Source organism: Oryza brachyantha, chromosome 4, assembly GCF_000231095.2.
Source record: "Oryza brachyantha chromosome 4, ObraRS2, whole genome shotgun sequence".
Classification (NCBI taxonomy): Eukaryota; Viridiplantae; Streptophyta; class Magnoliopsida; order Poales; family Poaceae; genus Oryza; species Oryza brachyantha.
In genome coordinates, this window is record NC_023166.2 from 13,845,462 (window position 1) to 13,866,925 (window position 21,464).

Consider the following 21,464-nt stretch of genomic DNA (forward strand, 5'->3'; position numbering starts at 1 on the left):
ATTTTTTCCAGAAAAAACCCACAAGGGAACCCGGGCCGCGCGGCCCTCGGACGAACGGCCGGCGCGCGTTTGGGCCAAAATGCTGTGACATCGATGGATCGTCCGGTGTTCGTCGGATCCGACGAAGTTTGATAAATTTGAACGTAAAGGTTACTGATCTGACATTCATGGCATATTTGCCATCAAGCATGGTTTCGGTGCGGTGCCGGGCGGCTGATAGATATTTTGCGCTGCTGAGGCTGCTCACAATGATTGCGCCACACAACAGCTCGCAACTCGGGCGTGACTACTGACACGAAATATTTCTCGTCAATAATCTCAGATAGGAGCAAGAGCATCACCATAAGTCACAACTCACAAGCCGTACTGTCCTAAAACCTTGTTTGGGGAGCTTTTAAGGCAACGTCACGTTGTTTCTATTTATATTTATATGCTGAAATTTAAAAATTTTAATTTTAAGCTTAGATTTAAAGTCTATTTTAGAGTTTTCATTATAGTTTATTTTTCAGTCTTTGTTTTTATATTATTAAAACTATGTATATAATTTTTATTTATAAATTATTTTTTCTTTATAAATATATCATTTTGCTTTTACTTTCAAAAGGTCAAACAATAATCTTGTAAGGTTATAAGAAACAGGTAGCGAGAAGTCAACTTTTTATAATCTAATAAGGGCTACGATGTTCGGCTTTTGATTTTTATTTTATTTCCTAAATTTTACCGCTGCAAAATCTCAGAATATAAGAGCATGTATAATAGCAGGCTATAAACCAGCTGTAAATATATTTTAAGAAGATAAGAGGGGAGAGATAAGAGCGGTTGGCTATAGATTTATAGGCAGATGCAGCACACGCTCTAAGACATAATGTGTGTACGACAGGTGAGAGATGATAGTATATATTTTATAGATAACTAATGTATGAGTTAGCTATTAAATTGACTATAAATAAATTGAAGCCAGTAGTTAAGCTATGCTATTGAACTTGCTCTAAGTATTGCTTGGAAGACCTTCTAAAAGATTATGTGGCCAACTATGGTTGTTAAAAGCTCTTCAACTAAGACCTATGTAGTGTCAAGGTCCGGTGCAGGTCCGCCGAAAAACGTTTGCTCTGTGATGCAGGCATCCAGCCAACGAATTTCGACAAGGTACTTCTACATCATACATGATGAACAGCAGTGCAGACGATGAAGTGGCCAGGAGAGTATCGTCCTCGTCACAATTCACAACGGACAACGCAGCATGCCGCGCCTCCCATGCCGCTCCACCATCACTGCACAACTGGAACACTCAGAATAAATTGGAGTATTAAAAAAAACTATTATCAGACTTGGTAGCACCAAGAAAATATTCACCCACATCTTTTCATTTTTCTTATGAGCAATTTTACGGTATAAAATTTTGATATCTCTCAATACCTACTCAATAACTGTAAAAGTAAAATTTATTTTTGCTTGTACTTATAAGCCAAAATATAAATTTCAATATTAAATTAAGAGTTTTTATCTTACTTTATTTTAAGTCTTGGTTTTTAAATTGCGAAGAACACGTATATAAAAGTTTTACTCATAAATTATTTTATTATTAAAACAGCTACACAATCACCCCATTATCCTGGCAAGAAATACCATAATAAAGGAAAAACAGCCGGACATGACAGATAGATGCAAAGTTTAGAGCGCCACCAGTGACGGATTAAGAAAGTATGCCAGCGGATCTGAACAAATAACAGAGTTTCAGTCCTACATATATGGTATGAAATTTTAATGATGACTATACGGCGCTGTCATGGTCGGCGCTGTCATGGTCCCAACGAACTAGCGAGTGCTTGAGCCCCCTCCGCCTCAACGGTAAATCCGTTCCTGAGCATCACTGTAGACTGTAGTGGTCAATTTCCATATAGCAAGATAATTTTGGATTTGTTCTAAGTAAAGTTTTATCAATATTGATCAACCCTGTTAATAAATACGTAATATTTTTAATCCAAAATATATATACTATAAAAGCACACTCAGCGATCTAGTTGATAAAACTAATTTTATGTTTTTATTAACTTAGTAAAACTTGAAGTTGGTCCAAAGGTCTCAAATATGGAACGAATTGGTAGAGTGATTATTACGGACCTAAATACCATTCAATACGCACTTATTGTTCCAGCACCGGCCAAATCTGCCTGGCGTACAATAATAATACTCCGATATTATACGCAGAGACAAAATCCACAAGGGGAGATGACGGAGTGGGTGACGAGGCTGGAGTATTGAACAACGGAAATGACGAATTAAAGACATGAAATTATTGTTGTGTAAGTAACCGCGTGCTATCCAACGGAGCAGACTTGTGGCCTTGTGCACTCGTGCGTGTTTTCCTGATTACCACTCACAAAACACAATCAGCTGGAGTACACATTCAGGATTTCAGGTACAGGCATAGTAGCAGAAACTGAATTTGAAATGTTTTGAGCACAAACATCGGAAGTGCGAGGTTTTGAATACGAAATGAAATGAAGAGCTGGAGGCCATGGGTAGAACGCCAGAACCGCAGAAATGGACTAGTGGAGTTGGAGTATAGCACATCAAAGATTTCACCGTACAAAACTACTATAAATGCAGCAACGCCCAGTATGTGCAAGAGACCAAAAACTGGAACGAATGCACGCCTCCCCAAGTCGTCAACAAGCCGGGGCTCCCTCTTCCCCCTTTTTCCGTGCCAAAAGATGAGCATCCGAAGCAAAAGAGCGTAGGGCAACAGGAAGAAATAGACAAAAACCGACAAGCTTCACGTTTCGGATTAATGGCACCGAGGCATTTTCCCAGCACTGGGCGTTCGTCTGACGCCGACTACGGGGCCAACGGCATTTACGCCGGACAACAAGCACACCCACTAGTGTTTTGCTTACCCTACAACTACAATGTATAGCAAGCGACCAGCCGTTGACGAATTTTTTTAGAAATAAGATTATTTTAATAGAAAATCGCAAGATTAGAAGCCATCAGTACAAAATCGTAATTTGACGGGCCCGTCGAACCACCAGAACGACGAGTGTGTTCGACAAGGCCTATCGAACTGGTGGTGTTCGACAGACCTCTATAAAGACCTGTCGAACACGAACTGGTGGTGTTCGATAGACATCTGTAAAGACCTGTCGAACACGAACTGGTGGTGTTCGACAGTCCCTCCACAGGTGCTTGTCGAACACCACCATCGTTCGACTGGGGTGGGGGGCTGTCAACATTCAACATCGGTCGACTGGGGTGGTGGGGGGCCTGTCAACCTTCGGCAGTTCGACAGGCCCCTTAGCGCCAAGTGGTAGGCCCTGTCGAACGACAGGCGTTCGATAAGGTCCTCTGTCGAACATCGACAGCAACTGTTTGATAGAGCCCAATCAAACACCCACTGTTCGACAGGATATTAAAATTGTAATTTTCCACGTATGACCTCTAATCTTGTGATTTTCTATTAAAATAATGTTATTTCTCAAAAAAAATTCGCCGAAGACAGCACTGCCTTGAACGGCCAGTTATGTTCATGATAAGTGAGGGTGTTTCTGTGGACAAATTTTGCAAAGGCATGAACCAGCAGACGTTTTTAACACGCACCTTCTGTAAGAGTGTATTACTTCTGGTTGAGGAAGGTTTGCATTGTTCTACGGGCATATTTGCAAACGAAAAATAATTTATAAATAAAACTTTTATGTACGTATTTTTATTGATCTAAAAGTCAATGCTAGAAAATAAACTACAGCGAAAGAAAACTCTAAAATCAAGTTTAAATTTAAAGTTGAAATTTTAAATTTTGGCTTATAAGCATAAGTATAATAAACAAAAAGATCTACCAAGTTCAACTGCTTTGAGTTTGAACCTTTGACTGCACACTTTCATATTACTTACTACTTCCACTTCATATTATAAGACTTTTTAGCATTGATTGATAAATATATATATATATATATTAGCATTCATATGAATCTAGACAAGACTAGAAAACCCTACATTATAAAAAGGAGGGAGTAGTATTGTACTGTAGTTACCCATGGAAGAAAAGCAAACAAAATTTCCAGACCCTCCATGACAAAGCATAGAAGAGAACAACATGGACTAGGGATTGTTTGGCTTTTTCAATGTAAAAGCTAAACAACATATTCGTAAACGAAAAATAATTTATTGATAAAACTTTTATATACGTCTAAAGAAAAGCTAAAAAAATAAACTTCGATGAAACCCCCTAAACTGATATCTAAATTTAAGGTGAAAAAAAAATCAAATTTCACCATACAAACATAAGCAAAAACGAAAAGATAGGAATTTTGGTTTGTAAGTATAAGCAGAAATGAAAAGACAGGAATACAGTACTAAAGGGAGTCGATCCTTTTCCAGATCAGAAAGCTCTCTTGAAGCCTATCGTATAACAGATGCACGGACGAGAATTAATCTTGACAGCAAAATCACAATTTTCACGACTAGATAAAGTACATCAAAGGTCTAATTATTAAGAAGCAAGACTTATTTTACCCAGATGTCTTGCTAACTTCCATTTTCATACCTAATATTCGCTATGCAGTTGCAACCAAGCTGCTCACACATAAACTTTGGAAAAAAGCCACTCAAAATGATAAAAGAAAATGGTACTGTATGGGGGTATATTACTCCTATTTGATATTCTGATTGAACTCATTCAATTAACACTCTAATGGATGTACTAACAGAGGGTATCAAATCGTGGACAACTACAAATACAGGCAGGCATATAATACAATCATAGGAGTACATAACATGAAATATTTCACTATCAACAACATCACCTACCGCCTCTAACTAAACTTCAAAGCAACAACTAGCATATCACTATCCAACACCTCTATAATTAAAGGTAGAAAATAGCATTTGGCTTAACTTCTGCATTATCTTCCATTGTTTAATATCATTTCATTTACACATTACGTTATAACAAGCTACACAGATGGAATAATAATCTTAAAAGAGAACATAAGTTTAATTATACATGTTTGATTCTTCAACCTAATGCAAAATCAGACTGCTGTGCAAGAGCAGACAGATTATACGCTATACGCCTATAGCAATTTGCACGACAGTGAGGACGTCAATTTTTAGTATTAGTACCGAGGTACTCCTAGATAGCTTGCAGCCCCAGATTTCAACAATTCCAAGCAAACAAAGAATATATATTTCTATAGTTAAGTAGGCATGCTGATCATCACCAAAGCTAAACCAGACCCCTATTTTTTTCTTAATCAGAGAAAAGGGCAAAAACAACTGCCGATGAGCTAGCAGAACAGAAACATGGAATTATCCATAATGGTGATTTTGCCAGAACAAGATAGTAAAATTAATAAGCTAAGGAACAAGAATTCATTAGAAAGCATAAAGTAGCAAATAGGTTCATCAATTTTTTTATCTCACTTCACAGGGATGGAGGATTGCCAAACCTCCTCCTGAGTGCTGACATGACGCTCCTCATCCTACTACTCGCCTGTGCAGAGGATTGAGCACTGGCGGTGTTAGTCGGAAGGTCCATGGCTGCCATCTGATCAGTAAGCTCTGTAATTGGCACCTGTCCAGCCTCTTGCCCAACGTTTTCACTTGCACCTCCTGCATCACGCTCCACTACAGGATCCAAGCTGATAGAGAACGAACCCCCCCTAACTACCTTCAGGTTCTCAATACATTCAGGCGATACTCCACGGCATCTCTTCAGCTTCACCTTGACCAAGCTGGGACAGCCTCCGCTCAGTGCCCCCATCCCACGGTCTGAGACCGGGCAACCCTTGATGCAAAGCTTCTTGAGCGCAGCACAGCGCTCAGCCAGGCAAATGATCTCAGGATCACCAACAGTCTCACACCCACAAAGGGCAAGACGCTCCAGCGAGCGGCAATGTTCACCAAGCATCCGCAGACTCTGTACAGTGGGGTTGACCCCAATCAAGACGAGCTCTTGCAGGTCTGGGCATCCTCGTGCCACAGCCATGAGGCCATGATCCCCAATCCGGTTTGTGCGCCACCCATCAATATGTAGCTTACGCAGTTTGTGACATCTCTCGGCAACACTGATTATGCCCGCGTCAGTGCACTCGGGGGTCTTGACAAGGAACAGGATTTCAAGGTTTGGGCAAGCCGATACGGCGGAGAGACCGCGGTCGCCAACCTGCAGCTTCTCAAGGTGGAGCTCAACAAGGCCAGGTGCACGCGCTGCGATGACCTCCAATGGCAGGTCCCAGGAGCCGGAGCACCTCAGGATCTTGAGAGACCGGAGGTTCGGAGAGGAGGCAACCAAGGGAACGAAGCACAGGGCGCTGTACAGATCTTTGAGGCACACTGACCGCAGCGACGATGCAGGCGGAAAGAGGATCTCCTCGGTGATGGCGGTCGTGGCGCCGGCGGTGTCAGGGAGACCGCGTAGGCGCTTGACGGAGAGGTCCTCAAGGAGGGGGCACGAACGGAGGACGGCGACGAAGGCCTTGGGCCCAAAACCGCAGGACGCGACGGACAGTTTGCGGATCGCCGGGGTGGCCCCTGCCAGCGACGCGAGCCCGTCGTCGGAAAGCTGCCGGAGGCCGCGCAGCTTGAGCCTGGCGAGCCGCGAGGACGGCAGCGCGGCCGCCACCTGGCGTGCCCCGTCGTCGGAGAGGCTGTCCGTCCCGGAGCCGCGGGCGCAGCGGAGGGCGAGCTTCGTGACGGCCGTGAACCGCGCGAAGATCCCCGGCGCGGCGTATCCGAGCGCGGCGCGGGCGTCGAGGGAGAGGCGGTGGCGCGTGGAGGCGTCCACCTCCTTCCAGCGCGCGCAGGTCAGCGAGCACGCGTTGCGCTCGGTGGGGGTGAGCGACGCGAAGACGAGGGAGAGGATCTCGTCGGGCAGGTCCTGCGTGTGGTCGCGCTCCGGCGGGGGCGCCGCGAACCTCGGCGCGTCCCCCGCCGTCCCGCCGCCGGCCACCACGAGCACCGTCCGCGCCGGCGGCACCATGGTAGGGGAGGAGGAGGAGAGCGACCTGCGGCGCTGCGGCGAGGGGGACGGGGAGGAGGAGAAGGAGGAGCTGGATTTGGCGAGGAGGGTAGAGGAGGAGGAGGAGGAGGAGGAGGAGGGGGCTTGGCCCATGCTACGCTATCCCCGGGGCCGCGATGGGTGGGGAGGCGCAGGCCATCCGGGTGGATGGGGTGAGGCCGGATCTGCCGATCCGGTTTGAGGGGGGGAGGGAGGAAGAGCGAGCGGGCGAGGCGAGGCGAGGCGAGGCGACGACGCCTCGTCTCGTTCTATTCACGCGAACAGATCGACCCACCGGGGGAAGAGGAAGAGAGAGAGAGAGAGATGGGGAAAGTGGCCGAGTACTACGATGGTGAGAGGGCGTTTCATTTTCTTTTTTTTTCTCCCTCCCTTCTCAGGTGGTTGCGGACGGTGCGTGCCGTCACTCACTCGCGCAGTTGCGCCTGGCGGATCGTAGGGCACACAGCGCGGCGTCGTCTCGTCTCTCGTGGTGGACTCGGTCGTTCGTTCGCTGGCGTGTGGCCAAGGCAGAGGGGCGTGATGAAGCGCTCTCTCTGCAGCCGGTCCGTGCCGCGGGCCTCGTCTTGGTTGTGTGCGGATTGACCGGCTAACCGAGGTGGGATATTTCTGTTCTGGGTTTGGTTTTCCTTCCGGCGAGCGGCCGAGCCGTGGCCGTGGATAACCCGTGGGAGCGACGCCGTTTCTGACCGGCTTTGGTAGGAATCTGTTTGGTGTCGTGATGGTTGTGGTTTCTTTTACTTCTCTACTCTACCGTGGCTCTGCACTATTATTGGTAGATTATTGTTAGTTTTTTTCTTGTTTCTTAGATGGCTACACAACATATTTTATAAGCTTTATAAAAAAAACTTAATCTTCCAATGTTTTTTACATAGTTTTTTTAATTTTGTAATAGTTATTTTTATTATTATACTATTGAATACCTATAAAAATCCGATAATTTAGAACAAAAGTTAAACCATGTTTTTCAAACGAAATATATTTAGGATAAAACTTTTATGTATGTGTTCATAGAGACTCAAAAGCAAAATATGTAAAATAAGTCATAATAAAACAAACACCAAATGGAGTCAAAATTAAGTTTTAAAATTTATTCAGCTTATAATCAATTGCAACTGCAAGATGATAAAAGCTATATGCTCCCATGTTCTAAAATATAGATATATCTGGTATTTACACAAAAAATATATAATTATTTTACTATTTACAATTCTATTTATCACATCAATCACTTATTATTTAGTTTATCTTATGTTACCCTCTCACTGTTATTCATTTCTCATTAATTAATGATAACCTCGCATCCATATTAATTTCTTATTTACTAAAAAAGCATGATAGTTGTTTATTCTCAACCTTAATTCCTACTTAATAGCTTAAAAATATTTATATTCTAGAACATAGATGGTAGAATAAGACAAGTAAAATGGAAAAAATACTAACGCCACAACCCGCGTGTGGTTTTCTTAGGAAGAAAGGGTGCATTTGTGAATGAGAACTAAGTATTTTTTTTTCATTTTTCCGTGTGCACACTTCTCGAACCGTTAAATTATGTGTTTTTAAAAAATAAAATTATATGGAAGTTGTTTAGAAAAATCCGATTAGTCTATTACCAAGCTAGTAATAAGTAATATTTAATTAATCATATGCTAATATTTTTTCTAGTTCTGTGTTGGCTAATTAGACCGATTAGTACACACAGCGGCGATCGAGGCCGAAACCAGCTAGTTAACGTCCAAAACTCACATTGATGAGGTCCATTCCAACCACGAACACGAAAACCTACCGTCTCCTTTTAGGGAAAGGAAAAAAAAAAACCTACGTCTCTAGATAGTTACAGTACCGTAATACTCGCGCACGTTGAAATAGTAATCCGTTGTTGGGCCGGATCATCGAGCAGACTTTGCGCCGTGTCGTGCATCCGGGGAATTTCAGTGTACATCTATGCTACTGCTGCTCACCTGTTGCTGACGAGGATGGCCGATGGCATTGCAATGTGCATCCCATTTATTTGCTGGGACCAGGTGCAGCGCTGTACCTAGAGCGGAAGGCGGAAGCCACGTCGTCGGGTAGCGCCGTAGCGGCGCCGGCAACAACACTGGTGCTCCGCGACGCTCCGTCGTTGCCGGAGATGAGGGAGATGCGGGAGGCGGTTGTTGCAGCAGATTCTGCAGAGGTCGCGCGCGTAATCAGTGTACTCTGTATTTTCAGTATTTTCGTGATCTGTTTATACTACATGTTCCGAAATAAGGTCATTTTTTAGTTTTTAGATATAACGTTTTGACTATTCATCTTATTTAAATTTTTTTACAATTAACATTTTTATTGTTACTAGATGATAAAATATGAATACTACTTTATACGTGACTATTTTTTTAAAATTTTTCATAAAATTTTCAAATAAGACGAATGATCAAATCATTGAACATAGAAATTAAAAAATAATATTATTATAGGACGGAGGTAGTACTGATTACATCCAAAGTTGAACAGGGATTACACATCGCATTGTGACTCTATGATGTTTCCCCTTCCATACTCCATTAAAAAAACTTCATTTTAGGCTACCTCGTACGAAGTAGTATAATCTTTAATTTGTTCAAATTCCAATGCATTTGTCTCGTGCTTTTTGAAATTCTAATATACTCCCTTGTCTCGAAAAGAATCAATACTTCAGTTTTCGTGTCTAATATTTGATTATCCGTCTTATTTGAAAAGTTTTTAGAAAATTAGAAAAAAATTAGTTGCACGTAAAGTACTATTCATGATTTATCATCTAATAAAAACAAAAATATCAATCGCAAAAAAAATTAAATAAGACGAAGAGTCAAAAATTATAGATAAAAAGTGAAAAATTGATTTATTTTGGGACGGAGGAGTACATCGGTCTCTCATTTTACCAATCTCATTTAACAATTACTCAAGAAACAAAGTATAAAGTCTTCATAGCTCCGTGCCTCCGCGTAACTACTGAGGTTGATGTTTTCAGAATCTTCAGACAAGCAGCACAAAACTGCACCAGCCTTTCAGTCTATTTTACAGATTAGACAGGTTGAAGATGTTTTCCGGAAACATTAGCTCCGGTCGAGAAATTCAGTTCGAGAGATAGTGTAGTCTTTATCTTACTTTACAGCTCAGGCGTACGGCGTACTCATATAGTCATATGTGTACATAGATCCTACTCGTAATTACGGAGTCAAATCTAGCCAGGAAGATCTCGCTTTGCAGTTAACTACAGTACAATCTCTTTTTTGCTAAGTGCTGCAGCTTTGGTGAAAAGACGAGCTTCCCATACGCAGTGGGGCGCACTACCACAGAACAACAAGAAGAGCAACGATGCAGGATGATACGAAATGATGAAGTGATTATCATAATCATGTAAGACAAGGATGTTGCTTGTTAAATACTCGTGGGCTGCTCTGAAAAAAAGGAGGTTTCTGGATAAGAAAAGGAGCTGCCCGTAGTTGCTTTCAGCAGAATACTCGGCTATATCCTGTCAAAGAACAACCAGCACTCGAGTAATCATTCACCATTAACTTTCTATGAATCCTACCAACAAAGCTTTCTTGAATCGCCTTTAGCGGCTCTGCACTCATCAGCCATTAGCTAGAAAAATACAGACAACAATACTATCCCAAGAGCATTGGTATTTAACTTTTACTGGAGTAAGACCAAAGCAATTGTTCGAGCCTCATGAACATAGCTACTTCTTCGCTGTATTTTTAATGCTAGATTTCATTTCCGTTCGATGAGTAATGAGCCGAGTTGGAGCCCCGGAAGGTGGCGCGTCTGCATCACGGAGCCGGTTTGTGTCTTTTTGGCTTTGGGATACATCAAGGTCTACTTCTTATACAACTTGTTCTGTGGAATTGATTGATCGATCGATCAACACTTCAACAGTAACACAGAGGGGATACTAAGATACAGTTGTTTCTGAAAGTATATCGTAATCTCCGCTCCATTTCGTCTTGTTTGTTGAGACATGTGACAGTACAAGCATGACGAATCGCACCGCCATGGACTAAACTGCCTTTCGTTTATACCAATAATTATCAGTTCTCATTTACAACTGTTCCTGCAGTCCACAGAACTTTATTTCACTCAAGGAATCGGAATTCTGAAGGAACCCAGTTCTTCTCTTTCTTCAGCCGAGGTGGCCGTGGTTCAGCAGTTAGCACAGCACGACACGGATGGATACCAACCGATGATCGATCAGATCGCAATGGTTGGTGTTTCTGTCACGGAAAACGTTGGATTCGTTGGGGTTAAGCGTCGCAGGAAAGGTTGATCGATTGGTGGGGATTTGGGTGGCGAATCACCGGATCACGTGAGATCGCTGTCCAGCTGATCGATGCGCCAGGAGTAGATCTTAAGCTAATCGGTTGTATTTGTAACCGGTCACCCCAACATTGCAGACCTGCAGTCTGCGGAGTCCCAGCATCGGGCTCTTTTTTCTGACAATGTTTAAAGATAAAAAGAAAAAAGAACTACGATTTCTGGAGCGGAAACCAGAACAAAGATGTACGGAGTATCAGGTATAAGTATAACTATGGGTATCAGGATTGATTCGTAACTTTGACATTCAGGTTTGATTTTTTTTTTCCCATTACAACGATTTTTTTTACATGAACAACGATTCTCAGCTTCTTCTTCTTCTTCTTCTTTTTATACATTGAGAGTTAGGATGGGCTGGAGAATTCAGCCTGATTTTTTTGGGGCCTGTTTAGCGCGGATTTTCAAGTCCAACTACCTTAAAGGCCCACCTGAATCAGGTAACTGTAGCAAGCCCCACTAAAACTCAAATCTAATTGAGAGAAATAAACTCACGGTACATGGACATGTGAGGGGAGTGTGATGATCTACTCCCTCTGTACAACAGCAGATTTTGATAACATCTAGATTTACACACAAATTAATTAATATATTTTTTATATATATTCAGATTTATTAGCATTTATATAAATATAAAAGGATAAAAAATATTATAATATACAATGGACGTAGTAGTTACGAACACGTAAAGCATCAGTTTCGGTGTACAAACTTGTATGGTACGTGCGATCCAAGTCTAAATCGACACACCATACTAAGAGTCGTATGTGATAATTGATTCCATACAAATTTAAGATCACACAATACTGAAGTAAATAAATCAAACAAAATCAAAGCACAGGCAAAGCACGTACATGGTCACGTTCTCAACCTTTTTCTTAGGCGTTGCGTGCGCGTATTCCGAGCTACTAACTAGTGTGCATTTTTATAAAATAATCTTATATAGAAGTTCATCATCATTGATCTTTTAAAGTATTTTTTAATTTTTATGTTAGTTAATTTATCGCTTATACTATTAAATAATTATAAAATGTCTGATAATCTTTTATGTTTTATCATCAGTGGACCATACCCTGGTAAGATGGAGAAGACAAGGAATGAGAGAGAAGAAGCTGTCCTTCATGTAAAGGGCAACCTTTGTACATGCTCGAAGAAAAGACCAAACGGTATATTTGTAAATAAAAAATAATTTATGAACAAAATTTTTATATGTATTCTTACGATTTAAAAGTAAAAGGTAGAAAATAAACTTCGTTAAAAAAACACCAAAATTAATTTCAAATTTAAGGTTGAAAATTTAAATTTCGGGTTACAATCATAAGCACAAGTGAAAAGATGGGGTGAAAAAAGATAAATTAAATTATGCAAACAATAGTTGAAATTAGTGTATTAGAGATATTGTAAAGTAATGTGTTGCATCTTAATGTATTGCTTATATGGATAAATTAGACTTAACGTCTAACTATGTTATTAAAATTGCTCTTAGTGTAGCAACGTACACACCCTTAATGATTTTGCTCATAAAACCTAGTAGTATCACTAGTAAAATTTAGGAGGTATCCATAATAAATAGAGACTGAAGCCGAATTGTTGGTCAAGCCTCAACCACACGAATACCAATCTTTTTTGGGTGGTTCGACCTTGTTCTTGTGTTAACCAATTAGACTAACTTTGATTCATAGTATCTCATCCAATAGCCCAACAGCTTCTCTACAACATATACACTCATCAATCCATTAACAATATCACCTGATAGCATGCTAGCCTAACCCTAGCCGTCATAACTTTGCACTCCATATTAATTAGCACCACTACCCTAAGCCCAACCATAGCCACCAACTCATGCCTCCAAACTCTTGACGATGTCCTCAACCATGGCAGCATAAGATTGAGCGAGCCATGACAATGATGATGTTTGAGAGGGGACTCGCGACAAACGACAGTTTCGAAGGAGATTCCTCGACTGCAGATAGCGAGGATGCAAGACGCGACGTCATTGCTTGGAAAGAGTCAGCCAACAAGGTGTGGTCGTGCGGGTCATGCGGAAGAAAATTCACAGCAATACTTGTAGTTCTATCTTTACCTACGTTATTTGACTTGGTTCAGCGTCTCACTTAGATTAGAAATTTAGAACAGAAGACCAAACCCAACTCTTATAGTCTCGGGTGCCTGTAACCACCGGGTGGCCACTCATTGTAAATCTATCTATAGTAGCTAGTGATTCTAAAATCAAGATTCAAAAATACATCTGATAAACATTAAAACTGAGAGAAATCTGAAAGAGAGAATTGGCATGGCGATATGCGATGTAATTACAGACGGCTGGTTTTCCCCTCTCGCAGAAATCGCTAGCCATTCAAGCTGTGTCAACAAGCACGCATCTTAGCGCAAGAGCAAGGACGTCTCGACGCATCTGAGAAACCCCTCCAAGCTCACCGCCGACGACCCGCCCGGCCCCTGCCACGCCGCCGCCATCGCGCGCGCGGTCGCCCCGGCGTTCCTCCTCATCCCCTCGCCCTTCTCCGTCTCCCCCATCACCATCCCCACGGCCTCGGCCACCTCCCCTCTCTCGACGGCCGAGCTCTCCAGGTTCCCGCGCGCCACCTCCGCGCAGACCCCCCACTCCACCACCACCATCGCGTTGAAGAACTGCTCGGCCCCCAGCGGCCACCCGAGCAGCGGCACGCCGTGGGAGACGCCCTCGAGGATGGAGTTCCAGCCGCAGTGGGTCATGAACGCGCCCGTGGACGGGTGCGCCAGGATCCGCGCCTGCGGCGCCCAGCCGCGCACCAGCAATCCCTTGCTTGCCTGCGCGATGCGGTCCTCGAATCCGGCGGGGAGCCACCTGGGATCGAATCCACCCGTGGGTTCGAACCCTACCGGCGGCCGCACGGCCCAGAGGAACGGGCGCCCGCTTGCCTCCAGGCCCAGCGCTAGCTCCGCCATCTGATGGATGCTGATGCTGTTCTGCGACCCGAACGAGATGTACAGGACCGAGCGCGGGGGGTGCGCGTCCAGCCACTCGATGATTCTGGCGTCATCGTCGTCGTGCGATTTCGACGGAGCCGGCGCCGTGAGGACCAGCCCGATTGGTAATATCTGGACACCGAAGATCGCTCTGAGCATGGCTAGCCCGGAGGGCTCCAGTTCCTGGACGGTGTTGACGAGCACCGCGTTGGTCTTACGGCAGGACGCGATCACCCGCCGGAAGAAGGCCGTCCAGGGGTCCGTCCCCGTCGCGGCGAGCATGAACCGTGGGAGCTGGGTGCGGTGGAGGACGACGTCAGGGAAGTCGAGCAGTGGGAACTCGTCGCCGGCCGTGAGTGTGTGCGGGAGGTGCTCCCACACGGAGAAGAAGACGGCGTTACCGAAGGCGCCTCCGGGGAGGAACACGGCGTGGGACGCCCCCCGCGCGCGCGCGACGTCGGCCGTCCACGCGAAGAAGGCGTCGGCGATGATGCAGACTGGGGACGCGATGCCAGCGACGAAGCCATCGAAGGCCGGGCGGAGGGACTCCGAGGCCTGGAAGAAGGTGATGAACTGATGGACGTGGAGGTCGGCGAGGGACTCGGCGCCATCGGGCAGGCCGTGATCGGCGGGCGTGAAGGGGAGCGCGTGGAGCTGGACAGGAGGGGAGGTGGCTCCCGGGGGGCAGAGGGAGCCGAGGAGGCGTGGGGTGGAGACGAGGGTGACGTCGAGGCCCGGGCGGAGCGCCTGGAGGTGGCCGGCGAGGCGGAGGAACGCCGGGATGTGGCCGTGCGCGAGGAAGGGGAAGAGCACGACGTGCAGGTTCCTCGCCTCCTCTCCCGCCATGGGTGGATGTGGACCGTGGACGACGCCAGGGTCTTCGGTTCGGTGGAAGTGGACGCTGAGAGTGATGCGGCTCCCGCGCTGCCGCTGAACAAACGCTGACGCGCGGGATGACTGGAAAGGCGCCCTCCACTTACGGGGTGAGACGTGACAGATTCCTTCCTCCAACTCTTCTCAGTTTCGCTCAACTGAACTGTGCACTATAACGCCATGATCAAACAAGTTCGGGCCTTGAGCAGTAGATCTTCATCAGTCATGTTAGCCTAATAAAAGGTGAAATCATGACTTAACATTTTCAATCTTAGCAGACATTGACCAGCTCAGATAAATCAGATGATGACACAAGAGTACATGATATTTATTAATGAGGTTCAATCCTAACCTAATAGACACACACATTTACGTCTTACTAAGCAAGATTGGACTCCTTACCTGGCACATCCCCGACACTCTGAAGAACATGTTCATCTTCATCTTTGTCTTGAATTTGATTTATCTTCATCTGTCTTGAATTTGATTTATCTGCTCCATAAAGAGATAATCGATAATTCGATATTATCACCAAATAGACAAACTTGAATTCATCTGGTATGAAAATAACCTTTTTTACTTGCAGTCATATGAACAAGTTAATACATCCAACAAATATTGTGTGTTCTTGTGTCATCATCTATTATGTTTGAGTTGATCAAGGTCTGATGATTATATAAAAATGTTAGTTGTGATTTTGCTTTCTTTGGCTAACTTTTATAACAAGTTCCATACTCCGATGCAATTGACATAATGGCAGATCTGAATACCCTTATTTCACCTGTCAATGCAATATCTGCGCTGCACTGGACTACTGGTATAAGGGATTCTACCCTGACAAATTACTTTCTTGAAACAGACTACGCTGGCTGATCTCGTAAAACAGTACTCTTTGTAACATCAGTACTATACATAGCGGCCGCAGGTGAAATTTGGAAGGTTTGCAAACGGTAGCCGAGTTGATTGAAGCAGACTGAGAGGAGCCTGCAGGCTGCAGCTGTCCTGAGCAGAAACCAACTTGATAGAGAGAACCAGATATATCCAAGCAGACGAAGGGTAACATTATTAACAGGTATTTTGTTCTTTCAACTAGTAGCACAATACTACTACATATGTATTACACTTTTACAACTGGATAGTGAACTCAAGAAAAAGGAGCTACAAGAAAGAAGCTCAGACCAAAATCAGATAAAAGAAATAAATAACTGTACGTCCGCCATGAATAGCTACACCACTAATACTCCCTCCTGCTCCTGTTTTTAATGTTTGATGCGTTAACTTTTTAACATTCATTTGATTTTATTCAAAACTGTATGTAAAAAATAAAAAAAATATATAAATCATGATCAAAGTGCCTGTTGTTGATAGGATAAATCATAGCAAAATAAATAACGGAAAAGCTCTCGTACGACATACCGTACGAACAGGACGGTTAATGATTTATCTCCTCCGCGCACGCCTCCACGCTGCACACGTTTGGTTCCGGCGATGTGGTTTTGGATCGGTTTGGACTTTAACTATCCCGTTCTCCGACGGATATTCCGTCGTATAGTCATTCCCAATAAATAATAAGTTATAACTTTTTTGAATAAGATGAATAGTCAAACCTATATCTAAAATTTAATAACGTTATCCATTAAAACCTAGAGGGAATTCTACCTTATTCCAAAGGACGTGTTGTGGGACACTTGATGTACAGGAGTTACCGTATGAGTCAGTTTTATTTATCTCACTAGGAAATTATGACAAAGAATGAATGCAAACTCCCAAAATTCCTATAAGTAACGAGAAAGTGGGAGTAAAAGGGCATTGCCCTGACTAATTGAACATAATATATAAATACATCATGAGTTATCCTTCTTTGAAGAATGATCAGAAGCAGGTGAGGATGAAGAGCTCATCCTGGCCCTATCTTTAGACTCACTTAACATAACTACAACATGCCGCATCGGTGGTCTGTCATATGGAGACATATTAGTACATAGCAATGCAATTTTCAAGACCTCAATCATATGATCGACAGATGTTTTGTCTTCTAAATCCAGATTATTATCAAGAATGCCTGGACCCAAAGAATTGTCCCTGATGTAATTCTTCACCCAAGTTACCAGATCACCTCCCAATTCTAATGGTTGTACAGGGGCACGTCCGGTTAGCAGCTCCAGCAGCACGACACCGTAGCTGTATATATCACTTTTTTCAGTAACCTTCATGGTGTATGCATATTCTGATCAGCGGAGAACTAGGTTAGTACTTTGTAAGAAGCAATCACGTACTTACTGCTAGTCAAAGCAGAATCAACATAATCAAACAGGGATTGGTACAAAGTAAATCAGCACGACACATTACAAAAATGGAAAAACATTGTGAAATGGAGGTAGCAACATATTTTGCCTCTATAGTAACCTTGGATTTTATGAACAATTGAAGTCAAACAGTTAAAGAGCTATACCAGAAACAAGTATTAAAGTAACAATAAAAGACTCACCCGGTGCTATATATCCATATGAACCAGCAATCGCAGACATTGACTTTGAGTATGGCATGTCTATCACCTTTGCCAATCCAAAATCACCAACATGTGCTTCAAAGTTCTCATCAAGTAAAATGTTGTTAGATTTTATGTCACGGTGTATGATGCGAGGTTTGCAATCGTGATGCAAGTAAGAAAGCCCTTCAGCTGCCCCTAGGGCTATCATGAAGCGTGTCTCCCAATCAAGTGAAGAAGATTGCCCATGAAGTAACTCCCCAAGGCTTCCTCTTGGCATGTATTCATACAACAGAAGGTTGGAACCCTGGTGATAGATGAACCCATATAGCTTCACAATATTTCGATGCCTTATCTTTCCTAGAGTAAGGATCTCTGCACGGAAACTGTTGTCTGTGTTGCTTCCTTCTCTGTTAGAAGCCAACTTCTTTACAGCAATTGTCTGTCCAGCCTTCAAGATGGCTCTGTACACTGTTCCACAAGCACCCCTTCCAATGACACAACTCTCGTCAAAATTATTTGTAGCAGAAACTAATTCCTGAAATGTATATGCATCCTTGGTGGCAACCTGCATGTTAGACGCAGCAGAAAACATTTGCTTGTCTTGCAAAGGAGCTACTGTTTCTAGTGGTTTTCTCATATGGTACACGATTATACCAATAAGAATAAGTGAAATTCCTCCAATAATAGCAGCAACGATGGCTATGACCTTGCCCAAAGGGGGACTACCTGAATGGGATGACTGGGAAGAAGACACTGACTCAGACCCACACTTGCCAAGTTGTCCGCCACATAACCCTTTGTTTCCCAGAAAGCTGGTTGCAGCCATGTTATCAAACAGCGGTATAGTGGGGAGAGCACCAGTGAGATTATTGTAGGAGACATTGAACTCAAGCAAACTGGACAGATTTGCAAAAGTATCTGGGATTTCACCAGTCAATTTGTTATTATTGAGAAACAAATTTTCTAATAAGGCAAGATTACCAAGCTCTGATGGTATGTTGCCGGAAAGATTGTTATAACTCAAATTCATGGCGATCTGCAGGCTTGAGAGCAGTCCGAGCTCCTTTGGTATTCCACCAGAGAATCGATTGCCACCAATCTGTAGAGCTGTCAAATGTGAAAGTTTACCAAGAATAGGTGGTATCTGCCCAGAGAGCCTATTGTCAGCAAATGATAGCAGCTCCAGCTGAGGAAGCCTGCCAACTTCATTTGGCAATGAACCTTCGAAACTATTTTGGCTGAGATCTAGACGCTGCAACATAGTGCAATTGAAAATTTCCAATGGTATGCTTCCTCCTAGTCTATTGGATGAAATATTGAAGACAACAAGCTTTGACAGATTACCTATTTCTTGGGGCAACTCTGATGTGAAGTAATTGTTTGTTAGGTCAAGCCTTTGAAGAGCCTTGCAATTGCCTATCTGAGGAGGAATAGGCCCACTGAACTTGTTTCGACCTAGCTCAATTGTTGTCAAATTCACCAGATTGCAGAGATCAGTTGGGAAGCTTCCTGTCAGACTGTTATCAGCGAGACGAAGCTGCACCAAGGACTTACAACTGGTGATTCCATGGGGAATATTCCCAATCAGTTTGTTAGACCCCAGATTCAACAAAATAAGGTTCGATTGCCTGCAAAGGTCTCGAGGTATCAACCCAGTTATATTGTTGTTTGAGAAATCCACCACCCAAAGTCGGCTATAGATACCAAATCTTGGAGGTATGTCACCTGACAGCATATTGTTGAAGAGTTGCAATTGAATTAGCTTGCTCATGTACTGAAAACAGCCTGGAATTGGGCCACTGAGTGTATTGATCGAAAGATCAAGCTTACTCAGGTTCTTCAATACACACAACTCCGTAGGAATAGGCCCAGTGAGTTGGTTTTGGAAGAGATAGAGTAAATACAATCGTGGAATGTTGCCAAATTCCTTTGGTATACCACCAGTTAAAGCATTCTCTGAAAAGTCAATCTCTTCTGCAAGAGAAAGATTCCCAATTTCTGATGGAATTGTACCATTTAATAAATTCCTGTAGAGGTACAGCCTCTGAAGGTTCTGGATTTTCCCAATTGTTGAAGGAATAGAACCAACTAGATTATTGTCATAGAGGGCAATTGTCCTAAGATTTATGCAGTTTCCAATCTCGGGGGGAATCACACCAGAAAGAAGATTTCCCCACAATATCAAGTCTGTCATGAGACTCAGTTTCCCAATCTCCTTAGGCAATGGCCCTCCTAACTTGTTTTGTGCAAGACCAAACACTGTCAGGTTGAGGCATTCACCTATCTCCACAGGAATGTTACCAGATATCGCATTCTGACCTAACCGGACCGTTCTCAGGTTCTTGAGCCTACCGATAGAACGGGGTATAGAACCGGAGAGGTTATTGCTGTACCCTACCAGGTCCTCAAGTGATGCCATGTTACCAATCTCATCAGGTATTGCGCCAAGGAGCTTGTTGTTGCACAGGTTGAATGTGGTCAGCATAGCTAGCTTCCCGAGCTCGGGAGGGATCGTGCCCTGAAAGTAGTTGTTGTTCAAGTAGAGCCCCACCAACTTCGAGCAATTCCCAATCTCTGCAGGGATAGTACCAGACAGCCCATTGAATGACAGATCAAGGTAAGTCAGCTCTGCCAGATCACCAATGCCCGGGTCGACGGTGCCCGACAGGTTCATGTTGCTGAGGTTGAGGGACACCACCGCCGGCTTGGACCCCGACGAGCAGTTGACACCCTTCCACCCGCACGGCGATGGATCCCCCGGGCTCCAGTCGTCAAGGTGGTGGAAGGTATCAACCATCTGCTTCTTCAGCGTCAGGAGAAGCCAGCCCTCATGGTTCAGCCCCTGGGAGCCAGTGGCCAGCAGGAAGGTCAGCACCACACCGAGCTGCAGAGCCCATGGCGTGTGAGCAGCCGCAGAGCCCATCATCCGCTCACAATGCTCGCGGTGGAACCAGAGCCCGAACCTCCCTCTACGACCTCATGAGCTGCCGCATCTCGACGACCTGGAATAGGATGCAAAGAGGAGTAAAAACGTGCAGCAAGAGACAGAAAAAAAAAAGATCAGCTTTTGGATTGGGAAAGATTCTAAGACCTGGAACTGTCTGCAAGCTAACAAGGAACTACTTTTGCATTGTCTTTTGTTCAGACTTCAGACTACTACTGGACACTATAAAACAAGGCAGCAAAAACATCTGAACTCATCTACTCAGTTCTGAAAAATGGAGCCACCGAATCGCTCAAAGCTGGGACAGAACTGAATTTAGGCCATCCGAATCAAGAAGCTCACACCACCGAGAAGAAGCACGGCCAGACACAGCAAGAATCCGATCCCATGACCAGGAATGGTTAGCCGTGGCATGAGCTCATCAAGAATCAGATCAGAACAAACAGGAGCAGGCGGCCACCAATCGCACCCACCATTCCCAGCAGTGAAGGAATTTAGCGGAACAGGGAAACCCCACGCGAAGCGCTGGGGAGGAGGAGACAAGCCCCCACCGCTCCCCGAATCACGGGAGCCCCCCGGCCCATCCCCGGGAGGGTCCCAGGAACACACCGCCGCGCACCACCACCCCCCCACCGGAAGCAGATCGCGGGAGGAAAAGAAAAGGAGCCGAAGCCTTCTTTTTCCCACTCCAGCTCCCGCGCCGCGCAGCGCACGGCGAGACACAAAGGCGGCACGGGGAACAGCGATCGAGGAGCACCGTGGGGCGGAGAGGAGAACAGTAATGCGACAAAGGCGGCAACTCACCGACGCGTGACTCCCGCCGCTGCTGGCTGCTGGGTTCGCGC

General features: G+C 44.3%; 2 protein-coding genes across 2 annotated transcripts; both read right to left on the reverse strand.

The window, feature by feature from the left end:
• Positions 1-5,336: 5,336 nt before the first annotated feature.
• On the reverse strand, positions 5,337-7,303 carry LOC102702374 (F-box protein At1g47056-like). Its single transcript, XM_040523104.1, has one exon. The coding sequence runs from the start codon at positions 7,106-7,108 to the stop codon at positions 5,420-5,422; it is 1,689 nt and encodes a 562-aa protein (XP_040379038.1). The 5' UTR covers positions 7,109-7,303; the 3' UTR covers positions 5,337-5,419.
• A 5,483-nt stretch (positions 7,304-12,786) lies between these two features.
• On the reverse strand, positions 12,787-20,677 carry LOC102702936 (probable leucine-rich repeat receptor-like protein kinase At5g63930). The gene is given in 5 exon segments (XM_006653519.3): positions 12,787-15,157; positions 15,159-15,268; positions 15,587-15,676; positions 17,031-17,411; positions 17,673-20,677. Coding segments are annotated over 5 exon segments (4,941 nt in total). The 5' UTR covers positions 20,602-20,677; the 3' UTR covers positions 12,787-13,726.
• Positions 20,678-21,464: the final 787 nt, after the last annotated feature.